The sequence below is a fragment of the Arvicanthis niloticus genome, chromosome 9 (assembly GCF_011762505.2).
Source record: "Arvicanthis niloticus isolate mArvNil1 chromosome 9, mArvNil1.pat.X, whole genome shotgun sequence".
Taxonomy (NCBI): Eukaryota; Metazoa; Chordata; class Mammalia; order Rodentia; family Muridae; genus Arvicanthis; species Arvicanthis niloticus.
In genome coordinates this window covers 25,402,571-25,426,640 of record NC_047666.1, presented here as the reverse complement: position 1 = coordinate 25,426,640, position 24,070 = coordinate 25,402,571, and the positions used below count along the sequence as shown (strand labels likewise).

The window sequence follows — 24,070 nt, the reverse complement described above, 5'->3', positions numbered from 1 at the left end:
CCTCAGAGCCAGGGTGGCTGATATAGAGGGAAACAGGTGCTCTTCCAGCAGAGGTGGAAACTGAAATGCTGTTTTGAGTCATGCCTTTGTTCTTAGTCAGCATCATGGCTCTCATTAGAGACCCTCAGGTTCTCTCTGGAGTGCAGAGAGATAACCACCAAGGGAAGATTCACTGTCATTTTCAAGAACATTCTGAACTCTTATTCAGAAGTGGGTCCTCGGGAGGAATTAGAGAGGCATCCACGTGGGGAAGTGGGTGAGTGTTTTACCTTGAAGGAGTTCCAGGAGTGCTTGGAAGCCTGGGGCCAGATGACACCCTCAACCATGACAAGCGTTCCTCAGGACAGTGATTTTTCCAGGATGAGATGTTGGACGGAGACCTCATATAGTTCCTGTGTTTCTGGCATTGTGGAGGCAGTGAATGGCATAAGATCAAGGCACTGCTCTTAAGGAGGTCACCAAGGAAGAGAGTGGGTGATGGGCAGCTCAGACCTGCATCTGCAGGTTCTGCATCCTTATTAGGCAGCATGGACTCAATTCCAGGACCACAAGAGACCACAAAGAGGCCTTTTTTTCATGGGGATGAACTTAGCTAGGGTCTCTCTCTCTCTCTCTCTCTCTCTCTCTCTCTCTCTCTCTCTCTCTGTGTGTGTTTTGGGGGTGTTGGGGGCTTACATACCAGGAGTAGCTTCTGGCTTTGGCGTGAACACAACCTTACATCTGGTTAACACATCCTTACAGCAAGGAACAGAACTCAGGTCCCAACCTGAGTAGGCTATGACACTCTAGCCTAAACCTGTGGGCCTGCTTTAAAGCTACCTGGGCCTCAAAGAGTCTACAACATACCAAAGCAATGACACGCTCTGGAGACCAAATGTTCAAACACATAAACCTACGGGAGCATTTGGCATTCAGTTGGTAGCAGCAGCATCCACCAGGACCTGGGTTCCAGCTTCTGGTTTGCCATGTGGAAGAAAGCTGAAGGCAGCACTGACAGACAAGCCATGAGCTTTGCAAAGGTGGCCTTGCCCCAGCAGATTCTTAGTTGCTCTGCCATAGACATGCGCTCAGGGTGCCAATCCCCACCTGAACTGTGATAAATCTACTGTCATTTTGGCTCCAAAATGTATGTCCACATGGTGGAGGCTCAGAGGTCTTGATGTCTTTACTCTGGTCTCAGCTACCCCTGCATCTCTTGGTTCTCCCAGTCCAAATGATTCCTTTGTCAACACAGACAAGGCTCTCCTTCAGATCATACAAACCATGAGATGCCAACAGACCATGGAATGCAAGGTGGTGGCAAATCACACCTCTGGGTGAATTAACCCTAAGTGGTGCCTTTTGTTGCAGCCAGACTCACTGCACAGATCAGCCTCAAGTGTTGGTTACAGGCAGGGAGCTTGATTTCTTTCAAGCAAGGTTGCTCTCCTTGCTCAGCTGCTGTGTGAGCAGCTTATACACCTGCACCTGGGCCTTCTCTAGCTCAGATGCTACACCTGCCTTTGGGGAAGTCTGCTGCCATCTTTCTCTCTCTCCTGATTGATCCTCATGGAGAGATCAAGTAATATAAACATACACACAATATGTGCATCCCACTAATTAAAAGCATATCCATCGGCTCGTTGTAAAGGTCCATGCTACATACACTTGAAGTTGTTCTCTCTCCTCTCCTCCCACGTTTCTCCCTCATCCTGATGTTCACCACTCTATGTAGGGTGTCTTTCCCCCAAAACTATGATTATATTCTCTTCAAGCTGCTCACAGGAATCTCTGTTTCTCTCCTCATTCGACCAGAAAAGCCCCCTCACTGATGGCAAGAGGCTAACTAATGCCTCTTAGAGTCTGGATCCCAAGTCCTCCCTGGAAAACCTCACCACCTGTCATCCTCTCCCCCACATCCTCTTGTCTTTATTATCAAGTTTTTCAAGTTCTGAAGGCTTCTCCCTGTCCCTCAAGCCCCCAAAACTCCTGAGAATCTTCTTCAATATAAGACCCAACCAAAGCTGCCTTCCCTCTTTCTCCTTAGAGCTCACTTGACCCCGAGGTAGCCATAGGCACAGACTGAATGCTACAAAATGTACCAGCTTACATCATGATCGTGTGCTGTACCTGTCATTCCTGTCTCTGTGGCCCTACTTCTTCTACCTAGACCATGTCCAAAGGCTCCCCAACTTTGCCACATGATAACTCCCTATGAGCTTCTGTGATATAAGGTTCCACCCCACTTTAAGTAGCAAGTCTTCTGAGAGCCCACTGGGCTTGCCTACAATAGGCCCAAGCTAACGGCACCAAGCAAGTGCTGGCTTACACACATTATGACCCTGTACAGGAAGCCATGAGTAGAGAGAGAAGGGCCCTCACTGATCTGTAGGTCAGTACTGGGGGGCAAATAACATCCATCTTACAGGGGCATCCTTGCAGGAAAAAGTGCACCTCTGTGTTACTCTTGCCTGGTTTGTGAGGTACTTCCTCAGATAATCTGTATGAATGGCTGCCAGACTCACTCCACTGCTGACTCTGGGGCCTCTTATCTAGACCAAAGCACTGCAGAGGCTGAAAAGGACACAATCAGCACAGCAGTTGCATCAGCATGGTAGCTGAGTGATGGTTTCCATGATGGTTAGGGGGAGGGAAAGGAAGTCAGTTTGGACCATCAGGATCCATTATCCTAGGACCAACACAGCTTACAGAGGAAGAGTAATCACTTGTCTCGAGCACAGGCCTCTCCCAGGAGGTATGTGCCAATGCCAATGACTAGGCTGGAAACCAGAGGGAAAGTACTCTGGGTATAAGAGGCTATGATATGAAAGGGACAGAAAGGAGCAAGAATTTGCCTGTAATGATGAGGAATTCAGGGCCAGCCAGAGCCAGCCTCCCCTCCAGGTTACTCGTGTGGTGATACAGAGATAAATAGAGATGGCCTCCCTCCATGTCACATCTCCACACTTGACCTTTGGTTTATGATTGTCCAGGTGTCAGCCAATGAACTGCCAGGTCAGATCTGTGTCCTAGAGGTTCATCAGGCCCTGGTAAGTTTTTCTGGAAGTCATCAGATGCTGAGTATGTCCTGGATACTTGGGGCTAAGGTACTCCGTGAGAGGACAGAGAGCTGAGACTTGGCTGTCTGTAGGTATGGAGTCCCACAACCTTCTTGAAGACCTATGGATGGAGAGTTTTTGCATTGATCCTTTGCTTTTCCGTAGATGGAATCTTTCCAGTTGCTAAAAAGAGGATTTGTTGAAACTTGAACTGGGACCACAGGACCCTGAAGAGGAAACAGAAGATCTCAGAAAAGCACCCGTTTCCAGTGTGGCACCTCAGTTACCAAAGGTCAGAGAACTTGTCACTAGAAAAGGAGGGCCACAGGGAGGGCTCTGTATACAGCTTCCTATATTAAATCTTGAAAGCAACCTAGAACCCTGGTGTAGTTTTACCATGGTCTACAGGGGAAGACACACAGGATCAGAGAGGCCATGGAACATGTACCAGGGACACATGGCTATAAAATGAGACAAATGGGTTCACTGGGTGAGGATGGCCTCATGCCTCTGCCAGTAATACTGTCCTGTTTCCTTGAGGGTGTTAAAAGAGGCACACCTATGAGTGGACTGTCCCTGCCTTCTGAGAATCAGGGAGGGAACTGGAGGACTGATCCAGCTTCCTCTATTTCCTGCAGGGCTCAGAGAAGCTGTGCAAGAAGGTCTGGGTGTCCCTTGTGATCACTGATATTTGAGAGCCAGAAGTGTCAGCATGGCTCTTCATCACATCCGACAGTACCAGGAGAGGGACCACAAAAGGGTCCTGGAATTGTTCTCCAGTGGCATGAAGGAGCTTGTCCCTGCTGCCTTCCGCCAGATGCTGACACTGCCTCATTCTCTTTTGCTCTTACCTGGGGTGCCTGTGACCATAGTCCTGGTGTCTGGGTCCTGGCTCCTGGCCACAGTATACAGCTTCCTCTTTCTCCTTTGCCTCTGGGTCATTTTCTGGCTTTCTTGCAGAAATTTTGTGACTACAAGTTTGCAGGCAGACCTGGCTGACATCACCAAGTCTTACCTGAATGCACATGGTTCCTTCTGGGTGGCTGAGTCTGGGGGGCAGGTGGTGGGCATGGTGGGTGCTCTGCCAGTCAAGGATCCTCCAATAGGGAGGAAGCAGATGCAGCTCTTTCGCCTGTCTGTGTCCTCACAGCATAGAAGAAAAGGGATAGGGAAGGCACTGGTCAGAACTGTCCTCCAGTTTGCACGAGACCAGGGCTACAGTGATGTTGTCCTGAAGGTTGGCTGTGTGCAGTACAGTGCTCTGTCTCTCTACCAGGCCATGGGCTTCCAGAAGACAGGCCAGTACTTTGTCAGCATAACCAAGAGGCTAATGGGCCTTTCTATTCTTCATTTCACCTACTCTCTCCATTTTGCTTGGGAACCGGGGATGTGATCTTTTGATTTTTCTTTGTTTGTCTGGGAGGCTTCAGTTCACTGTGCTGTAGGAACAAGCCAACCCTGGCAGTTTACTGCCACCAAGCCCAAGGGCTCTCTTTCCATTCCTTCTGATGCAGCCCTGCTCATGGAGACTTGTGGGTGTTTGCTCCCTGCTCCATTCTGCCCTTTTAAATGTCTCTCTTTTGTCTCTCTAGTGCCATGGGAAGATAGCACAGAACCCCACTAAGTTGATCCTGCACACATTTCCCTTAGCAGTCTGTTAGCTCAGTTTCAGGTAGGTGGTCTCAAGTCCTCAAGGCAAGCAGCCTTGCTGAGCTGAAGTTCCAGCAGCTCAGACAGGATTTAGGATCTTTGCAGAAAAGCTAAAGTGAACTCAGAACAAAGGCTTTTCTGACACACTGAACTTGTCAATTACTGAAAAACCTGAGATTGTATAGAAATGGAGCCTCCACTGGGAGAGACACAGCACAGTCACAGGTCAGGGTGGGTGCCCCGTGAGAGCTGGCGCAACAAAGCATGTAACTTACTACTAAGTGACCTTTGTGCCAAGGGAAGAATTCGAATGGCCTCTCCTGGCTGGAGTGATCCCACCTGTCTTATTTGGAAAGCACAATTAAATGGATGCCAAGGATGAAACATTTTGGGGATACAGGAAAACTATATGAGAACAGAAATTGTCATGAATATGTTGCCCTAGAGAAAAGCCCCAGGACCAATTGGCACTTGCTTGCATTGGACAGCAGTGGGCTTCCAGTGCTCCTAGTTACCTTTTGTAAAATGTTAAAATGGCAGTTCAGGAGTTGGAACAGCATTGTAGCATGGAGAAAGGCAGTCTCAGAACTAACAAGGTTGTTGGGTGGAGATTGCCATGCTAGGCATAGGCAACCTTCCTGAACTGTGAAGAAAAGCACCAAGGGCCCAAGCATCACAAATGTGGTTGCCACTGCTCTTGTTGAATGCTGGAACTGGAGAACTCTGCTGAGGACATCACAGGCTTTGGTTTCAGAACATGGAAGAGTCAAGCAGGGACTCAGCCAGAAGAGCCTTGTGTGCTGGCTGGATTTCCAGTGCCAAGAGGCTCCATTCAGGCTGCTGAGGGACAGTTGTTGCAGACACTCTTGCTCTGTGCTGTATTGTTACTTCCCAGGATGATGTACATCGTTGTGCAGTAGTGGTATTGTTATGTTTGCACACACACAGTTTCTCACTAAGACCTCCACAGGCAGGCATTCCCATTGAGTATTCTAAGCCAGGACAAAATTCTGTGGCATGGAGGCCATAGGCCACAATAAGGAGACTACTACTATTGTTTTAGCTTTTATCAAGCAGGTATAGTGTGTCAGCTTGCCTTCAAAACATTTGTTTTATGCCCAATGACTGCTGCCAGATACTCATAACTTGTCCAGTTGCTGAGAAGTGACTGATCCTTAGATACACCCCAATATTGAGTTGTGAATGGAAGGAAATAGATGTCTATTTATCACCTGCTCCAAAGCTTAGAAGAGTTATGCAAGAGGATGCATAAAGATGTAAGATCTGGAGTGGGTGGGGTATCCTGTATCTGTTTGGTCTGATTGAAACATCCTCTTGTGAAGGACTGACAGAGGCTCAGAAGACTGAGGAGAGGCCCCTCTCCAAAGTCACCCAGGCAGTAAACATTTATCAGCAGAGAAAACCCTCTTAGGACCCCCAGTGTTGTACATTTGGTGAGTCATTTCCATTGCAATGGTAACGCTGCCTCGGTGACCCACTTTCCTATAAGTAATCCCTCACCTGTGCTCCTGTAGCACCAATAAACTGTTTCATCAAACTTGACTTGGGTGCATTTGTGTGTGGTTGGTTGCTTGCTCGTTTGCTTGGCTTTGTCATAGTTCTGGATGGTGTGAATAGATGTTCATTCACATCCCTAGGCGAAGTCAGACACAAAACGCTGACACAGGCTCAGAAACAGATGGTTTTACTCATTTTGTACCTACCTGGGAGGGAAGCCAAATGACAGAAACAGAGATGCCAAGCAAGTCCAGGTGGAAAGACTGCTAAAGTGGGTGTCCTTGGCAACTGGGAAAGCTGTGTGACTCTCCGCCTCCTTACTGGGATCTTTCCTGGTGAGGAACTCTGCTCCTGGACACAGCCTCAGATCCGTGCTGGACCTCCTTGCCCCGGCCCTGCCCTTTCTCCTTATGGCAGCAGCTCAGGGGCAGTAAGATTTGCCAGCAGCATCCAAACATGTCAAGCTAATCGCTACTAACATCCCCCCAGTCTCTGCCCCCAACCCCTGCCTTTATCATTACAAGTTCAGCAACTGTGCTTTCAGCCAAGAGAAAACAGTGACCAGTTGTCTTTTTGGTATTCTGTCTACCACGGAGAGTTATTTCTATGCTTTATGTCTTGTGTTTTTCACAGGGGAAAAACCACCTTCAGTGTTACCTGATGAATAGAAGAAGGGACATGAAGCTTTTTACACCTCCAAGGCTAATGCCAGCATTTAAATATCCATCCTAAAGAGTGCCTCATGCAGGTGCGATGTAGCCATCTCAGGAGGAAGGGAGCAACTGTCATGAGCAGTCTTGAACCAATTCCACATAAGTCAGTAATGCTTCTCTATCTTTTTCTGAAGGATGGAGTCCATGACATGGTGATGTCTGCATGTATCTGTGGATGGGATTGACATCACTGAGTCAGAGGGGCTAATACAAGAAGGAAGGTGCACTGGAGTTGGGAAGTTCACATGATAAATAGGAAACTGTGCCATTAGCTCTGAGCCAGGCTGTACATTACCCTGGTAAAATGGAGGTGGCCAGAGTTTGGGGAGACAGATACAAGAAGCAGTATCTTCTGGGAGTACTTAGGATTTGAGAAGTATGATTATGGCCAACGGTTTGATGGACCAATGGCCACTATGTCTTACAGTGCAACCATAGACTGATTTCATGTTGTATACCTTTCATTAAAAAAAAAAGGATCAAGAAAAGAGAATTGTTTGGAAAGGTATAAACTCTAAGCGTTAGGATCTCCAAGGCCAGAAAGAGCAAGCTGTGGGTGGAGTTTTTGTAATAATGGGGTGACTGTGGCTAGAGCCAGTGGTTGTGCCACTTTGACTCTGACTGAACTAATGAGTTTTATTGTAGGTTACTTCCAAGAATGCCAGTGATGGGGTACTTACAGGAGCAGAACTGACTCACAGACAGGCATCACAATAGGCTGGAGACTAATAGGCTGGAGACTGTCCTTTCCAAGAGACTCTTGTCTAAACCTCTCCCAGGCAGCTTGGCTGGTTTGCACTTTTTCTAGGCAGTTTGTCTGGTCTTGTTTTTTGTTTGTTTGTTTGCTTGATTGCTTTGAAGCTTGGCTTGTCTATGCATCATCTTTGAAGCTTTATTGTTTATTGTAGGGAGGGAGGGGCCTACTGAATCTGGTCAGTTTCATGGACTTCCTGAAGCTAATGTGAGTTGTTCACTTTCCTGCCTAAGGAACTTCCCTGCAGGGTGGAACGTTTTGATTTCAGAGGAAATTGTTCCACGACATAGTTTGCACATGAGTGTTTGCCTGTATCTATATATGTATTCCATGGATCCCTGGTACCATGGAGGTTAGAAGATGTCAGATCCTCTGTAACTAGAGTTAAATATGGTTATAAGCCACCATGTGGGTGCTGGGAACTGAACCCAGGTCTTCAGCAAGAACAGCACATGCTCTTAACCACTCAGCCATCTCTCCAACCCCAAGGAAGGTTTTAAAGATCATGGGGAGGGATACATAGAGTTAGTGAAATAGATGTTCTTGACCACAAATAGTAAAATCCAAGAAGTTCAAGTTCAGCAATCAGAATATGGCCACTCCCACCTTGAATCAACAGTCCCTGGCAGGTGGCCTGGCAGAGCTGCTCACTGCACTGTGTGGCTTTGGCACAGTCTCTGTTGATTATTTCTTGCTTTGGGGGCATACATCCCTGAACTCTTTCCTTCAGAGCCCACTAGCTTTCCATATTAATTTGTTTGCTTAGGAGTTGAGGAAAATGACTGGACTGATTCAGACAGCGTGTACAATACAACACACCTGCCCGGAGTTGACTAAACAATCATTTTTGGTTGATTGGTCATTTACAAAAGGTATCACATTTATTTACTTTATATGTGTGGTGCCTGTGAAATAGTCCACGAGACAGTTATTGACAACCAAGATGATTGAGTGAATTACAAGTGTTCCATCCTTTTTTTTTTTTAATTGACAACCAGACCAAAAGTGAGTTCATGCCTCTGAAAAGCCTCTTGCTGCCTAAGCTCTGGCTTAGCGTGAGACAAAAACCACAATTACATCAGTACTCAGGAGGGGAGGTACATAAAGAGGAGTTAGAACAGCTGAGTAACATCTGGTTCCTTTTCAAGGCTCCAGCGTATCTTTTAGACACTGTTGAATACATTTGGACTATGGTTAAGGTCACAGACAGTCTTTGAAGCATTGCTAAGACAGAGGTGGCTGTTGAAGGGTGGAAAGTTGAGAAGCGACCAAGCAGACATAAAATAAAGTTAGGACAGGATTACCTCAGTCCGTTCACCTGTGTGTGAAGGTGGGCGTGTATAGGCCAGAGAACATCTTGCTGATTTCCCTGGGTTGTATGTCTTATCACTCACTGTAGGGTGATGCAACTTACTTCTCGGAATCACCTGGGGTTAGTCTCTAGTAGTGCCAAGTGTTTGCAACTGACTATTCCACAGGAGATATGTTTCTTCACAAACATCAGGACATCAACAGCATACAAAAAAAAAAAAAAAAAAAAAAAAAAAAAGGAAAAAAAGATTTAAAAAAAGGAAAAAGAAAAGAAAAAAGAGGAAAATCCATGTAAAACCACTGTCCTAGTCAAGGCAACTCTTATAAAACACTTAATAGGGGGCTTGCTTTCAGTTTCAGAGACTTAGTCCATTGTCTACATGTCAAGGAGCATGGTGGCATGCACAGAGCATGGCAGTATGCATGGTGCTGGAGCGGTATCTGGGAGCTACATCCTGGCCCTCAGACAGAGACAAAGACTTCCATTGCATGGGCTTTTGAAACCTCAAAGTGCATCTCCAGTAACATACTTCTTCCAAAAAGCACACACCTCCTGATCCGTTCAAATAGTGCCATTCCCTGGTGACCAAGCATTAAAATCTGTGAGTCTGTGGGAGCCATTCTCATTCAAACCGCCTCAAGTACAATCAGGTAAAATGTTGATGGGGTTTCTTACAGGAGACCACATCAGCACCAGGAAAGATTTATAAAACCTGTATCATTGGAAGACCCCGAACAACAGGCAGTTAGCTCCATCACAGTCCTTACCACACCCATCAACCATGTACTGCTTGTAGAACGCAAGAGGGGACTCACAGGCCTTGTTACATTTTGAGAGCTTCCAGAGTCATGTGAGCCTCCTTACTCTTTAGGATATCTCTCAATCTGTAGGACACAGCTATATAGTGCTTCTACATGAGACTTTACATTTCAGGGACCATCAGGGACCTCTACCATGTTCTGCTCTACTGTTCATACACACTGGAAACTCCCTAGGAAGCCCTGGCCTTGGTGGCTAAGAGGTGACAACAGCCCAACACCACTGTTGCATTAGGAAAAAATGCAAAAGACTACTGCATGTATTTCACTTATGAGTCTGTGGCTCAGAAGTTTCTACATGACTGGAGAGAACAGCTCACTAAGCTCTCCTGTGCAAACATCTAAGGTGGCTGAAGTGCCAGATGTCTGTGTGCCTAGTAGTTTCAGCAAGCCAGCTGGGCAAGGTCAAGAGCTTTGAGAGCAGCCGAAGTTAAGGCAAAGGAGAAAGAAACAAAGGTTATCTATCACCTGCAGAACATGCAAGACTTGGAGACAAATGTAGGTTGTGCTTGCAAGATCTCAAGAGTCACAGACCAGAGCTGGGTGTAGAACTGAGAAGAGGACCAGCAGAGGTATTATTTTTTTTGTCATGGCAGAGGAGGAGGCAGTTGGTGAGAATGGAGTATTGCCTGATTCTAAGGGGAAGATGACTCATGGTGGCCAGTCTTGTAGAGCTGCTTGTGGGCTATCTCACAGGCCAGCATCACTTTAAGTAGGCCTGACATACAGCTCTGCATTTCTAAAAGGATATGGGGATGGAAGCAGCCTACAGCTGGCACTCCTGGAATTCAGGCTGCATCTAGCCTGAGTTCAAAGGCTTAGGGACTCCAGAATTCAGGAGCTTTGTTCATGATTGTGCCATCTTGCAAGCCTCTGGCACGAGGCTGTGATGGGATATGGTGCTGTGCTTATATAGGCAAGGCTGTCCCGCCTTCTCAGTTAGTGCCTCTGTGATGCTGGGATGCTACTAGGGATGTGGGGTATTTTGCTCTTTCCCATCCTAGGCTAGAGACTGCTGATCACAGAGATCCAGGTACCCCTGGGTCAGTAATTTATGACATTTGGTCATTACTGGGGGGTCCTGTTTCATCCTGGCATCACCTCTGATACAGCTTAACCCCAGAGGGGTCAGCCTACCCAAACCTTGCCCTGGCCTGCTGACAAACCTTGCCACTGACCAATTTAAATTACACAAAGACCCCTTGCTATGTCACTCCAAACACAGGTGACTTGGTTAGTAGGACTATATGCCTCACCCTCTCCTGCCATGTGGCTCTCCTTGACTCTGGCTGGCCTGCCTTGATGGTCACTGCAGTATGTTTTTCTGTCTGTTGTCACCAAGGTCAGCCTCCTTGGGCTTCTGTGAGACCTTCTCCATCACACTAAGCCCAGCCGTACCACCCTAGGAGTCTGCATCCCCTGAGCTAACATTCCAGCTGCATACTCAGTGTGCTGCCTGTGACAGCCCATATGAGGGAGGAACACTGAGACCATGCACCCTCTCCCCACAATAGTGAGAAGAGGAATCAACATTTCTTTCATTTTGGACAATCTTGGGCAAGTGTGCAAGAGGCACTTTTTCTTTGTTCTGCATCATTCTCTGCTCGGCTCCATGTAGCAGGCTTGTCTGAACACTCAAGAGGTGTGACTCAGAAAGGAATTCTGGGTATGGGGTATGTCTTAAATAGGGATTGACTGCTGCAAACAGACACAATGACCAAGGCAACTTTTATAATGACAACATTTAATTGGGGCTGGTTTACAGGTTTAGAGGTTCAGTCCATTATCATCAAGGCAGGAACATGGCAGTCTCCAGGCAGACATGGTGCAGGAGGAGCTGAGAGTTCTACATTTTTCATCTAAAGGCTGCTAAGAAAAGACTGGCTTCCACATGGCTAGGAGGAGGGTCTCTTAAAGCCCACACCCACGGGTGACACACTTCCACCGAGGCCACAACTCCTAATAGTGCCACTCCCTGGGCCAAGTGTATTCAAACCACCACAGGGTACCTAGAGAACCCCAGAACTGCAGTATGAGAGGGCACCTGGCTTTGCAGATGACAAGCTCTAGAGGGGACTGAAGGGACAGAACTGACTGTGCTTGTAGGAAAAATGAATCACCACTTTCAAAGTTGTATTAATGAAAAGAGGTGGGCACTGACTGTCACTCCCAGGCAGGTGGCAATGCCTGTCACTTCCGTGAAGGTGCATTTATGCTTCTCTGCCCTCCCCAGGGCTTTGCCCAACTGCTTAGTAACCTAAAAGCCCAGGCAGAGAAGCCCCAGCAGAGAACCCCTAAAGCACTGCTGTGGGCTTCCCTCTGATCCCTACGGCCTTAACAATAACAGAATGTTTCCTCTGCTGTATTGAGCCAGGAAGCTTTAGGGCCTGAGTGTCACTGTATTCTAACCAACTCTGGAGTTCACAGCCTCAACTCCAGGGCTACCCAATACTTGCTCAAGTCGAGGCTTACTGGACAAAGGCCACTCACTATGTCTCTGTCCTCTGTGGCTGCTTTCAGTCTGCAAAGGTGGTATTGAGTAATTGCAGCAGGACCCAGATGGCCTTTGAGGAGCAAAGTCCTTATCTGGCTCTTCACAGAGCTTTGCTGACCCCTGACTAAGCCTATCTTGATGGATACAATCAAATACAAGATAAAGTGAGGGGAAAAGGAACCATCAAACATGGTTTTATACTAGTTACACGACCCTGGGCTAGTCAGTTAACACTGCTATACTCTTTTAGTTGCCTCTTGTATAACGTGGGCACAAAGTCATACCCACCTCACAAGTGGCTCAGAGAGTTAGATGACTAGCTGTTTACTTCCTGAGACAGGGTTTGACATCGTCCTTTAGGCTGACCTGGAACTTGTGGCTCTCTCCTGCCTCAGCCTCCTGAGTCACCACTCCTGGCTTAGAGTTAAAGGGATACAATGCATATAACTGGCAGGGTCCAGAGCTCACAGGGCTATGTGGAGAAGCCACAAGTGCCAGGTGGTGACGAGGAAGAGCCTTGAGCACTGCCGCCTTCTCCAGATGCTGTGCCTTTTATTCCAATTGTATGAAATGTCTTAAAATACAAGCAGAAGACTAGGTGACAGTGACAAAACCAGTGACAGAGGTTAACTTTAAGAAGTAAAAGAAAAGTCGGGCTGGTAGAGACACTTCTTCCCTTTTCCTGTGATGAACATGTTAACTCTATAACCAGGAAAGAGAAGCTGGTGATGAACTGCCATTTTCTGTTAACATTTGAAACTTTATTTTTTTTTAAAAAGAGAAATCAGAATCTGGATACCTTTCTCTGTCTTTTTTTTTTTTTTTTTTTTTTTAGATTTATTTATTTCATACGTGAGTACACTGCCACTCTCTTCAGACACACCAGAAGAGGGCATTGGATCCCCATTACAGATGGTTGTGAGCCACCATGTGGTTTCTGGGAATTGAACTCAGGACCTCTGGAAGAACAGTCCGTGCTCTTAACTGCTGAGCCATCTCTCCAGCCCCTTGAAACATCTTATAAAACATCCTTTGTTGACATTCTACAAATGATACCATCCAATAACGTCCCATTCCTCTCTTCTTGCGATGACAGTTTATATATCTGTAAAAGTGAACGACAGGCTATGAATGCTATGTCCACATGCTTCTATTACATGGATGTGTATATGTGGCTTTATCATTTTAGTATGGCAATGAGGATTTGAAATCACAAATACGTCTAAAGTATTCAAAGTTGTTGGCAATTTGTTACTAATGTCAAATATTCTTTTGAAGTGTAGTTATTAATATAAAAAACCAAGTTGCCTGAACATATAAACCATATTTGTATCAATTTTAAGAGTCCACATCCAGCTATTATCTTCATGAAGTATTTAATATTGAAAGAAATCCCTTTTCTTACAGTTTTCATTCCACACCTGAGTTTTCATTTACAAATACATTACAAGAATTTGTAAATTTATGTTACTGTTTCTAAAGCTTTTTAAAACTTTCCTTGTATGGGTGCTTTGCCTGTAGTATGTGGACTACATGCGTGTACTTCCATGAAGGCCAGGAGAAGACATCGGATTCCTCGGGGAAGTGGAGACAGAGATGGCTATGAACATGCCAGGAATCAGCCCCAGGTACTTGGGAAGGACAGCCAGTGCTGTTAACTGCTGAGCCATCCTTCCAGCCTGCACTAGTTCTGAAAAGTTCAAAAGGTACTGGGAATAAGAGGGAAGCAGATATGAGATATGAGCAGTAACAGGATTTGTATAAATGTAATGAATCTGAATCCCATCATGTTGTAAGCCAACTAAGATGTCAATGGTTCTAAATTCATACAACAGTGATGAGCAGGCAGCGTCGGCAGAGTTCATCTACTGATCTCTTCCGGATGTGCACTACACACCTTCCTGACTTCTGAGAGCCGTGTTAGTTCTGGAAGCCTTTCCACAGGCACCTGCTGGCCGTCCACCTGAGATACTATGTGTTCCTGATGCACTTGTTTGTTTCCGTCTTCAGTGTAAACAATCAGAACTGAAGTGCTACTTTCTGAGATGCCAAACTTCTTCAAAGCCTCTGAAATCTAGGAGAAAGGAACAACAGACAATGAGTGTCATGTCTGGACTCCGTTCTGGCCTGCTCAGTCAGCCTCCCTGTTCCTCGGTGCACCTGCCCCTGCAGGTGTACCTACTGCTGTCCCTGCTTACTCTTGCACTTTGCTCCTCCAGATCAAGTCCAGCCTTTCTGGCTTTGTACACAACACCCCTGTCTTTGTCCCCAGGTGACTCTTCCAGACCACAGTTTGTATTCCTCTTATTATTTATATTAGGGTACTAAGTTCTGTATTGTTCATTATCAAGATTGTATTTGGGTTTTCTGTCCCCAGAGCTGTGTCTCAAACAGGAATGGTGTTTTTCAATTACTTCCAATGATTCTATTAATGAGTTATGAAGCCATGCTGACTGATTTTATAAACTTTGTAACCAAGTGTGGTTTAATTCATGCCAAAGACTTCTTAAGTTTCCCTTTGATATTAGTAGCTGGTTATTAACAGCAATAATACCAAAATTTCATCACCAGAGTACAGGCATCATTTCCATGTGTCACACACAGAATGTCATTACCTCAATAGCTGTCATTTAAACAGATCTCTTGGGCTGGGGTGTTGGCTCAGTGGGTAAAGCACTTGCTACACAAGTGTCCAATTCCCTAGCACCCATGCACAGCCAGGTACAGCAGCAATGACCTGTAATCCCAGCCTTCCTACAGCAAGAGAGGAGATGGAGACAGAACAACGCAGGAAGCTGCGGGCCAGAGACCCTGGTGTATACCATGCCACAGAACATTATCTCAACAAGGCAAGGACCAACACCTGAGGCCATTCTCTAGACCTCCACTAGCACATCATGGCACTCAGGCACCCATACTCCCATACCATACTTATACACGTGCAAGCACCCCACATACAAAACACACCACACACACACACTCACACACACACACACACCACACATAGACACACACACATACCACACCACACACACACACACACACAGAGGAATGGAAGAATTCCTATGAAAACTTCAAGCCATGAATAATTCTGTGCTGTGCTGTGCTGTGCCCTGTGATCCAGCAGGTGTCAATGACTCTAATAGGTCACAGAAAGTTCCTAGTACTGACTATGAAAACAAATACAGATTCCATCTCAAGAAATTTATATGGCCAGGCAGTGGTGGCACACGCCTTTAATCCCAGCACTTGGGAGGCAGAGGCAGGTAGATTTCTGAGTTCAAGGCCAGCCTGGTCTACAGAGTGAGTTCCAGGACAGCCAGGACTACACTGAGAAACCCTGTCTCAAACAAACAAACAAACAAACAAACAAAGAAAAAAAGAAATTAATATGGAAAGTGACACAAAATGTATCTATATCTCACTTTTTATCATGTGAGTTTCTGTCAATTTCTTAAACAAAAATGCTCAAGGGGTCCTTAAGACAACATTGAAAGGGCAGATGATACTAGCCCCATGTGGTTTAAACTTTGATCAAGAAACCAACTCCACAGCCGTTTGCAGTGCTAAACATTTCTGCCCACACCTCTCTAGGTAACTACTTTGGCTTAGTACTAACAGCTTACTTGGAGAAACCTAGCCCTCAGTGTCACACTGGAGGTGTGTGTGTGTGTGGGGGGGACAGATGACAAGGCCAACTGAAATAAAGTCAGTCACCACATTACATTATTATTTGGGGAGAGGTTGAAGATAATTTCAGTAGACAGGGTTCTTGTCTTCATCTTTCCCAGTTTGTGGAGATGAACTGCTTTATTTGCTGCCACAAGTATCTGAAATGGATCGACAACCTACCAGAGAGAATATAAAGGTTAGCACAGAAAAATCAGGAGTGTCCCTAACCTTGTGCCTTCCTGAGGTAACTTTAGTCCAGCTGTTTGTCTGATTTATTTACAATACAGATGTCATCCCCTTTCCCATTTCCCCACCCAGAACCCCCTGTCCCATCCCCCTTCCTCCTTTATGCTTTTATACTATTTTAATTACATGCAAGTATTAAGGTCAGTTCTAGGTTGAGGAACTAGCAATACAATAGATGCAAATAGTCAAGGAACAAGCAAGACATTAAACACAAATAGTCAAAGAACAAGCAAGGCATTAAACCAATTATGTGATCACTATTTCTAAGGGCTTACCAGGATGGCCAAAGTATCTGAGCCTACTTCCCTGTCCTAGCCCAAGGTCATTTTCATGTCTGAAGCCTACTTCTTTGTTCTAGCCTAAAATTTAGATTTCTGTCTGAAATTTTGATCCTGATTCTTATGGACTGTATTTAAAAACTATGACCTCAAGGGCTGTTGCAACACAAATAAATTATATATCTTTAAAGCTGCACGATTCTTGTAGCTCATACAGAACAGGCCACAACCTAAACTTCAACAGCATTGTTTTCTTCAATCCCCACATACTCAGTGACATCAGTGTTATTCACAGAACAGATGAGGTAACCCGGATAAAGATGGTGGGCTTTCAATCCTAGCCGTGTTGCTTACCATATGGAAGCCATGCAAGTTGCTGTCTTACCTATCAGAGGGAGACAATGTACAGCATCCCCTTGCAGGACTGTTGGGATATGCACAATGCAAAGAACAGGGCACTTCTTCCTAAGTCACAGGAAGTGGGAACCTGGTGCCTTCTTGCATGCTCTTGACCACTTTGTCACTGTGTTGGTTTGAATGAGAATGGCTCATATACTTGAATGTTTGGTTCTCAGTCGGTGGGTTGTTTAGAAATGACTGGAAGGTCTGCTGCCTAGATTTTATATCTACTTGATACAAGCTGGAGTCATTGGAGAGTAGGAAGCCTCAATTGAGAAAATGCCGCCATAAGATCATGTTGAGAACCACACTAGCCCCACGTTCGGGCACCAAAAAATGTCGCGGCCCGAGCAAAATGTTGAGGCCTGGGCTGCCCTGCATTTGGCAACCACTGTATCCTGGCCCAAGCTGCCACTCCGGTCCGTAGGTCAGAGTTCAGCAACAGAGAGAGTGAGGCTGGACTTGAAGAATGGAGACCAGACAGAGTGTGATTCAATCCCATTTATTCTTCAGTCTCTCTTCCTGGATTGAGTCCCAAGTCTAGCTGTACTCTCTAAAGAGTCTCCCTAAAGAGTGTATCTAAAGAGTCTGATTCTCTACTGTCTGCCTCTGCCTTTTATATGTCTCACTTCTAAGCCATGCCTCTAAGTCACACCTTTAATCATGCCCTTATGTCTTGTCTCTAAATCTGATCTCTAGGTCACACTCTTAAGTCACACACCTTTAATCTCACACACCTTTAATCTCACACACCTTTAATCTCACACACCCAAGGAAAGTCCTGGGTATCTAAAGCAAGATGTTATCAGAGTGTGCTCAGCTGTTATAGGCTATTGTAATCCAAGTCTCATGTCAGGGTATAAGGCTCAAGATGGCTGCAAAGCTGATAGCCGCTTTCTGCTAAAAGTCGGCCCCCAACAGGTTCCCCTTTTTAAATTTTTTTCAAAAGGGAAGGCTGGGAAAACTTATGGAAACCGTGCCTGTCCTAGGTTGGAACAAAGGACCCCAGCCTCCTTTTCCTGTCATTGGATACTCAACAGCCATTGGTTGAGCTCCTGACTTAGGATGGTGAGGCCTCCCTTCTTTTAGGGGCAAGGGTCTCGGTATGCTCTCTTACCCGTCTTTGACTATACAGCTTAGTGCATAAGTTAGGGGATATACCTCATTAGTCTTGATGACAGAGGTTTTACAATCCCCTACTTCCAGTCTGTAATAATGGACCTGTATGGGTTTCATTTGAATAGCATCTATCTGTTGCCATACAAGAGCCATCAGTCAGTTGAACTGCATGGACCCAACAGACAAGAGACTTAACAACGCCTGAATAGTTAGTATGACAGCAACACTCTTTTTTAAGGGCAACACCTAACTCCCTCTATCAGAGGAGTAAAAAGTGTAAGCTTCTTCTATTCTGTTTATAAATGTCTTATATCAGAATCTAAATCTATAGAAATACAAAACTGATCATAACTTTGATCTAAAGAAAACAAGAAAGGAAATGCCTGTTCCTGTTCTAGTCAATCTCAAACCCAAAAAACAACTAAAATAACTGTGGTAGTGGGTTTAAACAATCTACCCCACTAAATCATAAGTCAGGGAATAGAGCCACCCTGGAGATTCAGGTGGTGATGTCTCCTTCAGCACTGAGAACTTCCCAAGTCAGGTTTACTCGTTGATCTGTTCCAGTTTGAAGGCAATTGTGAAGCATCTTCATGTTTCCTTCATTTTTCCTGCAAAGAAAAATTATGCTTCTCAGGGGGTTTCTCCTCCCTGGATTTGTTATTGTTGTCTATTTGTTTAATCAGTCTCTCTGGCAGCCAACGTGCAGCATCTGCAGTTTGGGAATATATGCAAACAGAACCTCTTCCCCAGATAGGCACTGGATCTGGCCCATTCCAGGTTCCAGTTAATGGATCTTTCCAGAGGACTGTTGCAAAATTCTTTTTGGTATCAGGATGCCAGAATCTATCTGCAGCAGATTTTCCTTCAGAATCCAAAGTTTAAAAATTTAAAATGAAGAGTGCATGATGAAGGATATTTCTGGGGGATCCCTTGGTAGGATACCATTCCCCCTTTTTAATTTTTTCAAATTGACATTTAATGGTTTGATGTGCCCTTTCTACCATACCTTGGCCCTGTGGATTATATGAAATACCTGTTTTATGTAGTATTCCCAATCTTTCACAAAATTGGTGGAAACTGGAGCTTGTATAACCTGGGCCATTGTCAGTTTTTATCTGTTTAGGCACACCCAATACAGTGATTGTAGCAAGCATATGAGCAATCACATGCTTGCTTGCTTCTCCAGTTTGTAATGTTGCATAAATGAAACCATTGTATGTGTCTACACATACATGTATATATTTTTGCTTGCCAAATTCATTATAATGAGTAACATCCATTTGCCAGATACTGTTTGGTATCAGTCCCTTTGGATTTACACCCAAATGAGGAACTGGTAAAAGTTTAACACATGATTGACATTGTTTGACAATTTGTCTAGCTTGTTCTCTGGTAATTTTAAACATACCTTTTAAAGTTTTAGAATTAAGGTGATATAACTCATGAGCCTTTATGGTCTGATACAAATTAGATGGCTGATCTGATAAAGTCACTTCAGTGGGTAAAGCCTGAGGTCCCATTTCTGGGGTTGATACTGTGTGGGTGGCAGAACTGAGGTCCAGTCCTGCACTTCCTGGTGTTGCTCGACTAAGTTCAGAAAGGGATTGATGTTTACTGGTAGGACACTGACTGCTCCATAAGCCTGTTTTGGCTTGCGTCGGTTCGGGGCCTGGAGCTGGCCCCTGTTCCCATTTCCCTGATTATGGGAAAGGGTGTTACCTTGTGAGTCTTGTTTAGACCTACAATCACTAGCCCAATGTCTTCCACGTTTGCAACGTGGGCAGAGCCCAGGCTGTTTTCTGGGCTGTCTCTGGTTTAATTCATTTTCTACCTTGCAATCTCTTGCAAAGTGTCTACGCTTGCCACATTTAAAACATGCCTTTCTGTCTTTGCTTGCCAAAAAAATCTCTTACTGATTGCCCTTGCATGGCATCTGCCATAGCTAAGCCCTGTTGGTAAGAGGGACCTATGTCAGAACAGAGTCTGATATACCCCATAAGGTCTGTCTTTTTCCTATAAGGTCTAATGGCTGATTGGCAGGCAGGATTAGCATTTTCATATGCAAGTTGTTTCACATAATCTATACCTGCCTCTGCATTACCAAAAATCCTTCCTGCTGTTGTCATTAATCAATGAACAAAGTCAGAAAATTGCTCATCAGGCCCTTGCCTGACTGTTGTTAAAGATGCACCAGGGTCTCCCTTTACTGAAAGTTTATGCCAAGCCTTCATGGCTGCATGTTGAATTTGAGCATATAGACCTGGGTCATATTGCATCTGGTTATCACTAGAAGCAAATTGTCCTTCTCCTACTAAGGCATCAAAGGACCAACCATTGCCTGCCTGAATGTTTCTCCTAACTGTCTCTTTACAATTCTCATGATACTCTGATTTCCAAATAAGATAGTCTCCACCACCAAGAACTGCTCTCACTAACGTATTCCAATCACTAGGAGTCAGCCACTCCTCTGCAAAAAACTCTAAAATTGCAAGAGTAAAAGGAGTAGTGGCACTGTATTGAGATACTGCATTTTTTAATTCCTTAATAATTTGAAAATTAAACCCTGTGTGATGTCTCCAAGCACCCCCTTGAGTGTCTCTGGTCTCTGATACAGGAAAAGCCTCAGCATTTCCCTCCTCTGGCTGATCTGTAGCGAAACTAAAGCTAGAGGATAGGGACTGCCTTTGGACACTGGATGGGGAACATGAAAATCTGGGGGATTTTCACAATTAGTCTCTTGAGACCTCTTCCCTGTCCTTAATTTCTGTAACTGATTACTTAAGTCCTGATACTCTTTTTCTAACTCTATCAGTTGTTTAAGGGTAGAAATTTTGTCTTGTAACTCCTTTTTGGAATCTACAACCATTGTCTCCATTGGGTGAGCACTTGGAGGTGGAGACACATAGGGAGACACATAGGGAGAGGGCATTTCAGTGTCATAAAATTTGACTTCCTCTTCCTCTTGGTCAGCACAATCTGGTTCTGACAAATTGTCATCAATCTTTGGTTGTATTTTGGATTCTAACTTATGCTTCCTTTTATTTTGAACAAAAAAGACAGCATTCAAGAACAAAAGCAGAAAATTAACACATGTGAGCAGCAAACAAAACCAAAACAGAGAGTTGAATTCAGGCTGACTAATTTCTTTTCCCATTTTCATTACCTTTCTAGAAGCAAAGCAAAACAGAGAGTTGGATTCAGGTTGACTAATTTCTTGTCCCTTTTTCCTTACCTTTCTCGATTCGGCAGATTCCTGCAACAATCAACAGATCCTTCTTCCAGTAACGTCCCTCACTGGATCTCTTGTTCTCGATGTCCCATGTTCAGGTGCCAAAAAATGTTGTGACCCGAGCTGCCCCACTTTGGGCGGCTAAAAATGTTGAGAACCGCACTAGCTCCATGTTGGGGCACCAAAAATGTTGAGGCCTAGGCAGGCCCACTTTGGGCGGCCTAAAATGTTGTGGCCCTCTCCACTCCACACTTGGTGGCCACTGTTTCCTGGCCCAAGCTGCTGCTCCGGTCTGCAGACAATGGAGGCCTGGCTTGTGAAGTTTCAGAGAGAAACAAAGACTCTACAGGGCTTTTTATATGAAGAATCTGTTGTATCTGATCAACTGGGATTGCATAATAATAAGCCATAATTAACAAGAGACCAGCAACATTGAGAAGAAATCTTCAAGTTACAGGGATAACTGATGCTGGTTAGCTGGAACTGAGAAATTAGCAGGAATTAAGAAAACAGCAGTATCACTGAGGTGCAATCTTCTTAGAAATGCTTCCTGAGAGCACACAGAAGCTCTGTTCCAGAGGTAGTCAAGGTTGTACCTTATGCTGGCAGTAAGTTTAAGAGTCACCCAGATGGTAATGGTTTTGGGTCATGGAGAGAAGCTGAGGTTTGACATTGAGAGAGGCCAAGAAAGGCCATTGGTGAAGGTGTGGCCCAGTTGCAGGAGATCTCAGCACTTTGGAGAAGCCAGTATGATTCCCAAGAATAGCAGCAGCAGTGAACAGAGGCTGCCTGAACTTAGAAGACAAGCTGTGTATGCTACAGAAGGCTCAGCTGGAGAAGTAACACAAGCCCTTTGAAGAAGCCCAGAAGATCAAGCCAGATACTGGACAATGTGTTGTTTACACAGTTGGAATTTGATTTTGCTTTGATTGTGACTGAACCTCTTATTTTATTTCATTTTTTAAATTTTTTAATTTTTTTTAGTTGTATGACCAACTCTGGGAATGTTTAATGCACAATGGTGGTGACCCAAGCTTGCCTATCAGATGGTACAGCTTACAGTTTAATGAATACTCAGTTTTGCAAGGACATCATATACACAGAGATTCACATTCCATAGTTGGGAACTATGACAGCTCTGAACTATACTCGCAGGTTTGTTCGATCATGGTACATCTGGTAAGGGTCACCAGTATACCAGTTGCCCCTCTTCCAGAAAGACGTCGTCATTTTATCTAGAAGTTTACTCTGGGTCTTGTTGCAGAACACAAATTCTCTCAAGCGATTCATTCTTGCAGTTAACTTTTTCCATAATTTTTTTTCTTATAACCAGCCTTTCTCCTTAGCCCTTCCTACTGCCCTAGTGACTGCCTGCCTGCCTGCCTGCTGCCACACTCCCCACTATGGGGACTAGCCTCTGAAACTGTAAGCAGCCTCCAATCACATGTTTTCTTTCATAAGCTGCCTTGGGTATGGTGTCTCTTTACCTCAACAGAACAGTAACTAAGACACTGTGCTTCTTCTGCAGACTCACACCTCACACATGAGAAGCACAAAACTCAGGCATGTGCCAGAACACACTTTTTACCTGAATATAAAAGAATTATAAGGTCAAATGAGCATATTCTTAAATGTCTGCCTTGGATAATTCACTCCCATATTTTGTACTTACCACATTGGGGTTTATCAATGAACCATCTATAGATCCTTCCATGGCCTTTTTTCTCAAGTCTCCTGCATTTTTTACATCTTTAAATAACAGAAGGGTCACCCTGCACTCGGGAAACAAGTCCAGCTGCTGTGATAACTGCATTTCATAGACAAGGAGGACTCTCCTAGACAAAACAAAAGATCAAAGGTTTTTATATGTAAAAGACTGTCTCCATCTTTCCCACCCAGTTTCTCCCCGTCTATCTTTCTCATCCCACAGTCTTGCTGTCCTATAACTTGCTCTGTCCTTCCATCCTCCTGCCTCTGCCCTCTGAGCCCTAGAATTGCATATGAAAACACACTCAGATGTAACCATCTTGACAGAATCCTTGCATTCTACTTTCCTGCTCCTGCTCCAGCTTGATCTCTGTTGATGTGATGAAATACTCTGAGCAAAGCAACTCAGGGGAGGAAAGGGCTTATTTGCCTTATGATAACAGGAGTTCAAAACCACAGAGGAACACTGTTTGCTCACTCCTTTGCTGGCTTCTGCTTACTAATTAGATTTTTAATACAGTCCAGGACCACTTGCCCAGGAAATGGTGCTGCCACAGTGAGCTAAGCCCTTCTACATCACAACAATTAAGGGTCAAGGCAGCCCATCATAGAAGGTCAATGGGTCAATAGGGTCTGCACAGTCCCTCAACTGACAGTCCCTTCTCAGGGAACTCTGAACACTATGTCAGGCGGACAACTGGAGCTAACAGATTAATTTCATAAACTACAGAATCCCTAAAGTAGAAAAGTCCATTTCCAGAGCATCTTTGGCATCTTTATAAGGTGTGTTTCTAACTGTGCTGAGCTGTTTCTAGTTCTCCCATTTCCAGGGAAAGGCCAAAGGAAGTGGCTGGTGCCCGGCTTGGAAAGATGGGAAGCTTCTGTGCATGCTCAAAAGACTACTCTCCTCACAGACGACCCGATGCAGGATGCCAGGAAATGGCAGATCACAGATCACCTAGAGCAGTAACAAGACCTTAATTTACCACATCCTTCCTAGATTCTTCATCTACTTTACTTACACTTTAACAAAGCCTGGCCACAAATATTAAGAAAAATAATTTGTAAGACTCAAATACCATACCTTACCAGAAAGATATTTCAGTGTGGAACTGACCAA

At 44.9% G+C, this 24,070-nt stretch overlaps 2 protein-coding genes and 1 long non-coding RNA gene across 4 annotated transcripts; 2 read left to right on the top strand and 1 right to left on the bottom strand.

The window, feature by feature from the left end:
- The first annotated feature begins 2,972 nt into the window (after window positions 1-2,972).
- On the top strand, window positions 2,973-6,251 carry LOC117715464 (N-acetyltransferase family 8 member 2-like). The gene is made up of 3 exons (XM_076940022.1): window positions 2,973-3,130; window positions 3,204-3,330; window positions 3,677-6,251. The coding sequence occupies exon 3, from the start codon at window positions 3,751-3,753 to the stop codon at window positions 4,429-4,431; it is 681 nt and encodes a 226-aa protein (XP_076796137.1). The 5' UTR covers window positions 2,973-3,130; window positions 3,204-3,330; window positions 3,677-3,750; the 3' UTR covers window positions 4,432-6,251.
- Window positions 6,252-11,527: 5,276 nt separating this feature from the next.
- LOC117715322 (EKC/KEOPS complex subunit Tprkb) lies at window positions 11,528-23,379 on the bottom strand. 2 transcript variants are annotated; one of them, XM_034512087.2, is made up of 5 exons: window positions 23,256-23,378; window positions 22,916-23,078; window positions 16,023-16,145; window positions 14,195-14,371; window positions 11,528-13,402 (listed from the first exon to the last, which is right to left on the bottom strand). In XM_034512087.2, exons 1-5 carry the CDS (start codon window positions 23,267-23,269, stop codon window positions 13,316-13,318), a joined length of 564 nt encoding a protein of 187 aa, XP_034367978.2. In that variant the 5' UTR covers window positions 23,270-23,378; the 3' UTR covers window positions 11,528-13,315. The 2 variants fall into 2 exon arrangements, with proteins under 2 accessions (XP_034367978.2, XP_076796138.1); XM_076940023.1 differs by lacking the exon at window positions 11,528-13,402 and adding an exon at window positions 13,657-14,006 and having other exon boundaries at window positions 23,256-23,379.
- On the top strand, window positions 13,820-14,710 carry LOC143443470 (uncharacterized). Its single transcript, XR_013112478.1, has 2 exons — window positions 13,820-13,925; window positions 14,133-14,710. It is a non-coding gene; the product is annotated as an uncharacterized LOC143443470 (long non-coding RNA).
- Window positions 23,380-24,070: the final 691 nt, after the last annotated feature.

Bases quoted from the DNA above. Each gene is read 5' to 3' on its own strand.
- LOC117715464 (XM_076940022.1), top strand. From the start codon at position 3,751: ATGGCTCTTCATCACATCCGACAGTACCAGGAGAGGGACCACAAAAGG.
- LOC117715322 (XM_076940023.1), bottom strand. The intron at 16,146-22,915 runs GTAAGTACAAAA...TCTCTCTGGTAG, and splicing joins CATTGATAAACCCCAATGTG to GTTGTCGATCCATTTCAGAT. The intron at 14,372-16,022 runs GTAATGTGGTGA...CCTTTCTCCTAG, and splicing joins ACCTCTCCCCAAATAATAAT to ATTTCAGAGGCTTTGAAGAA.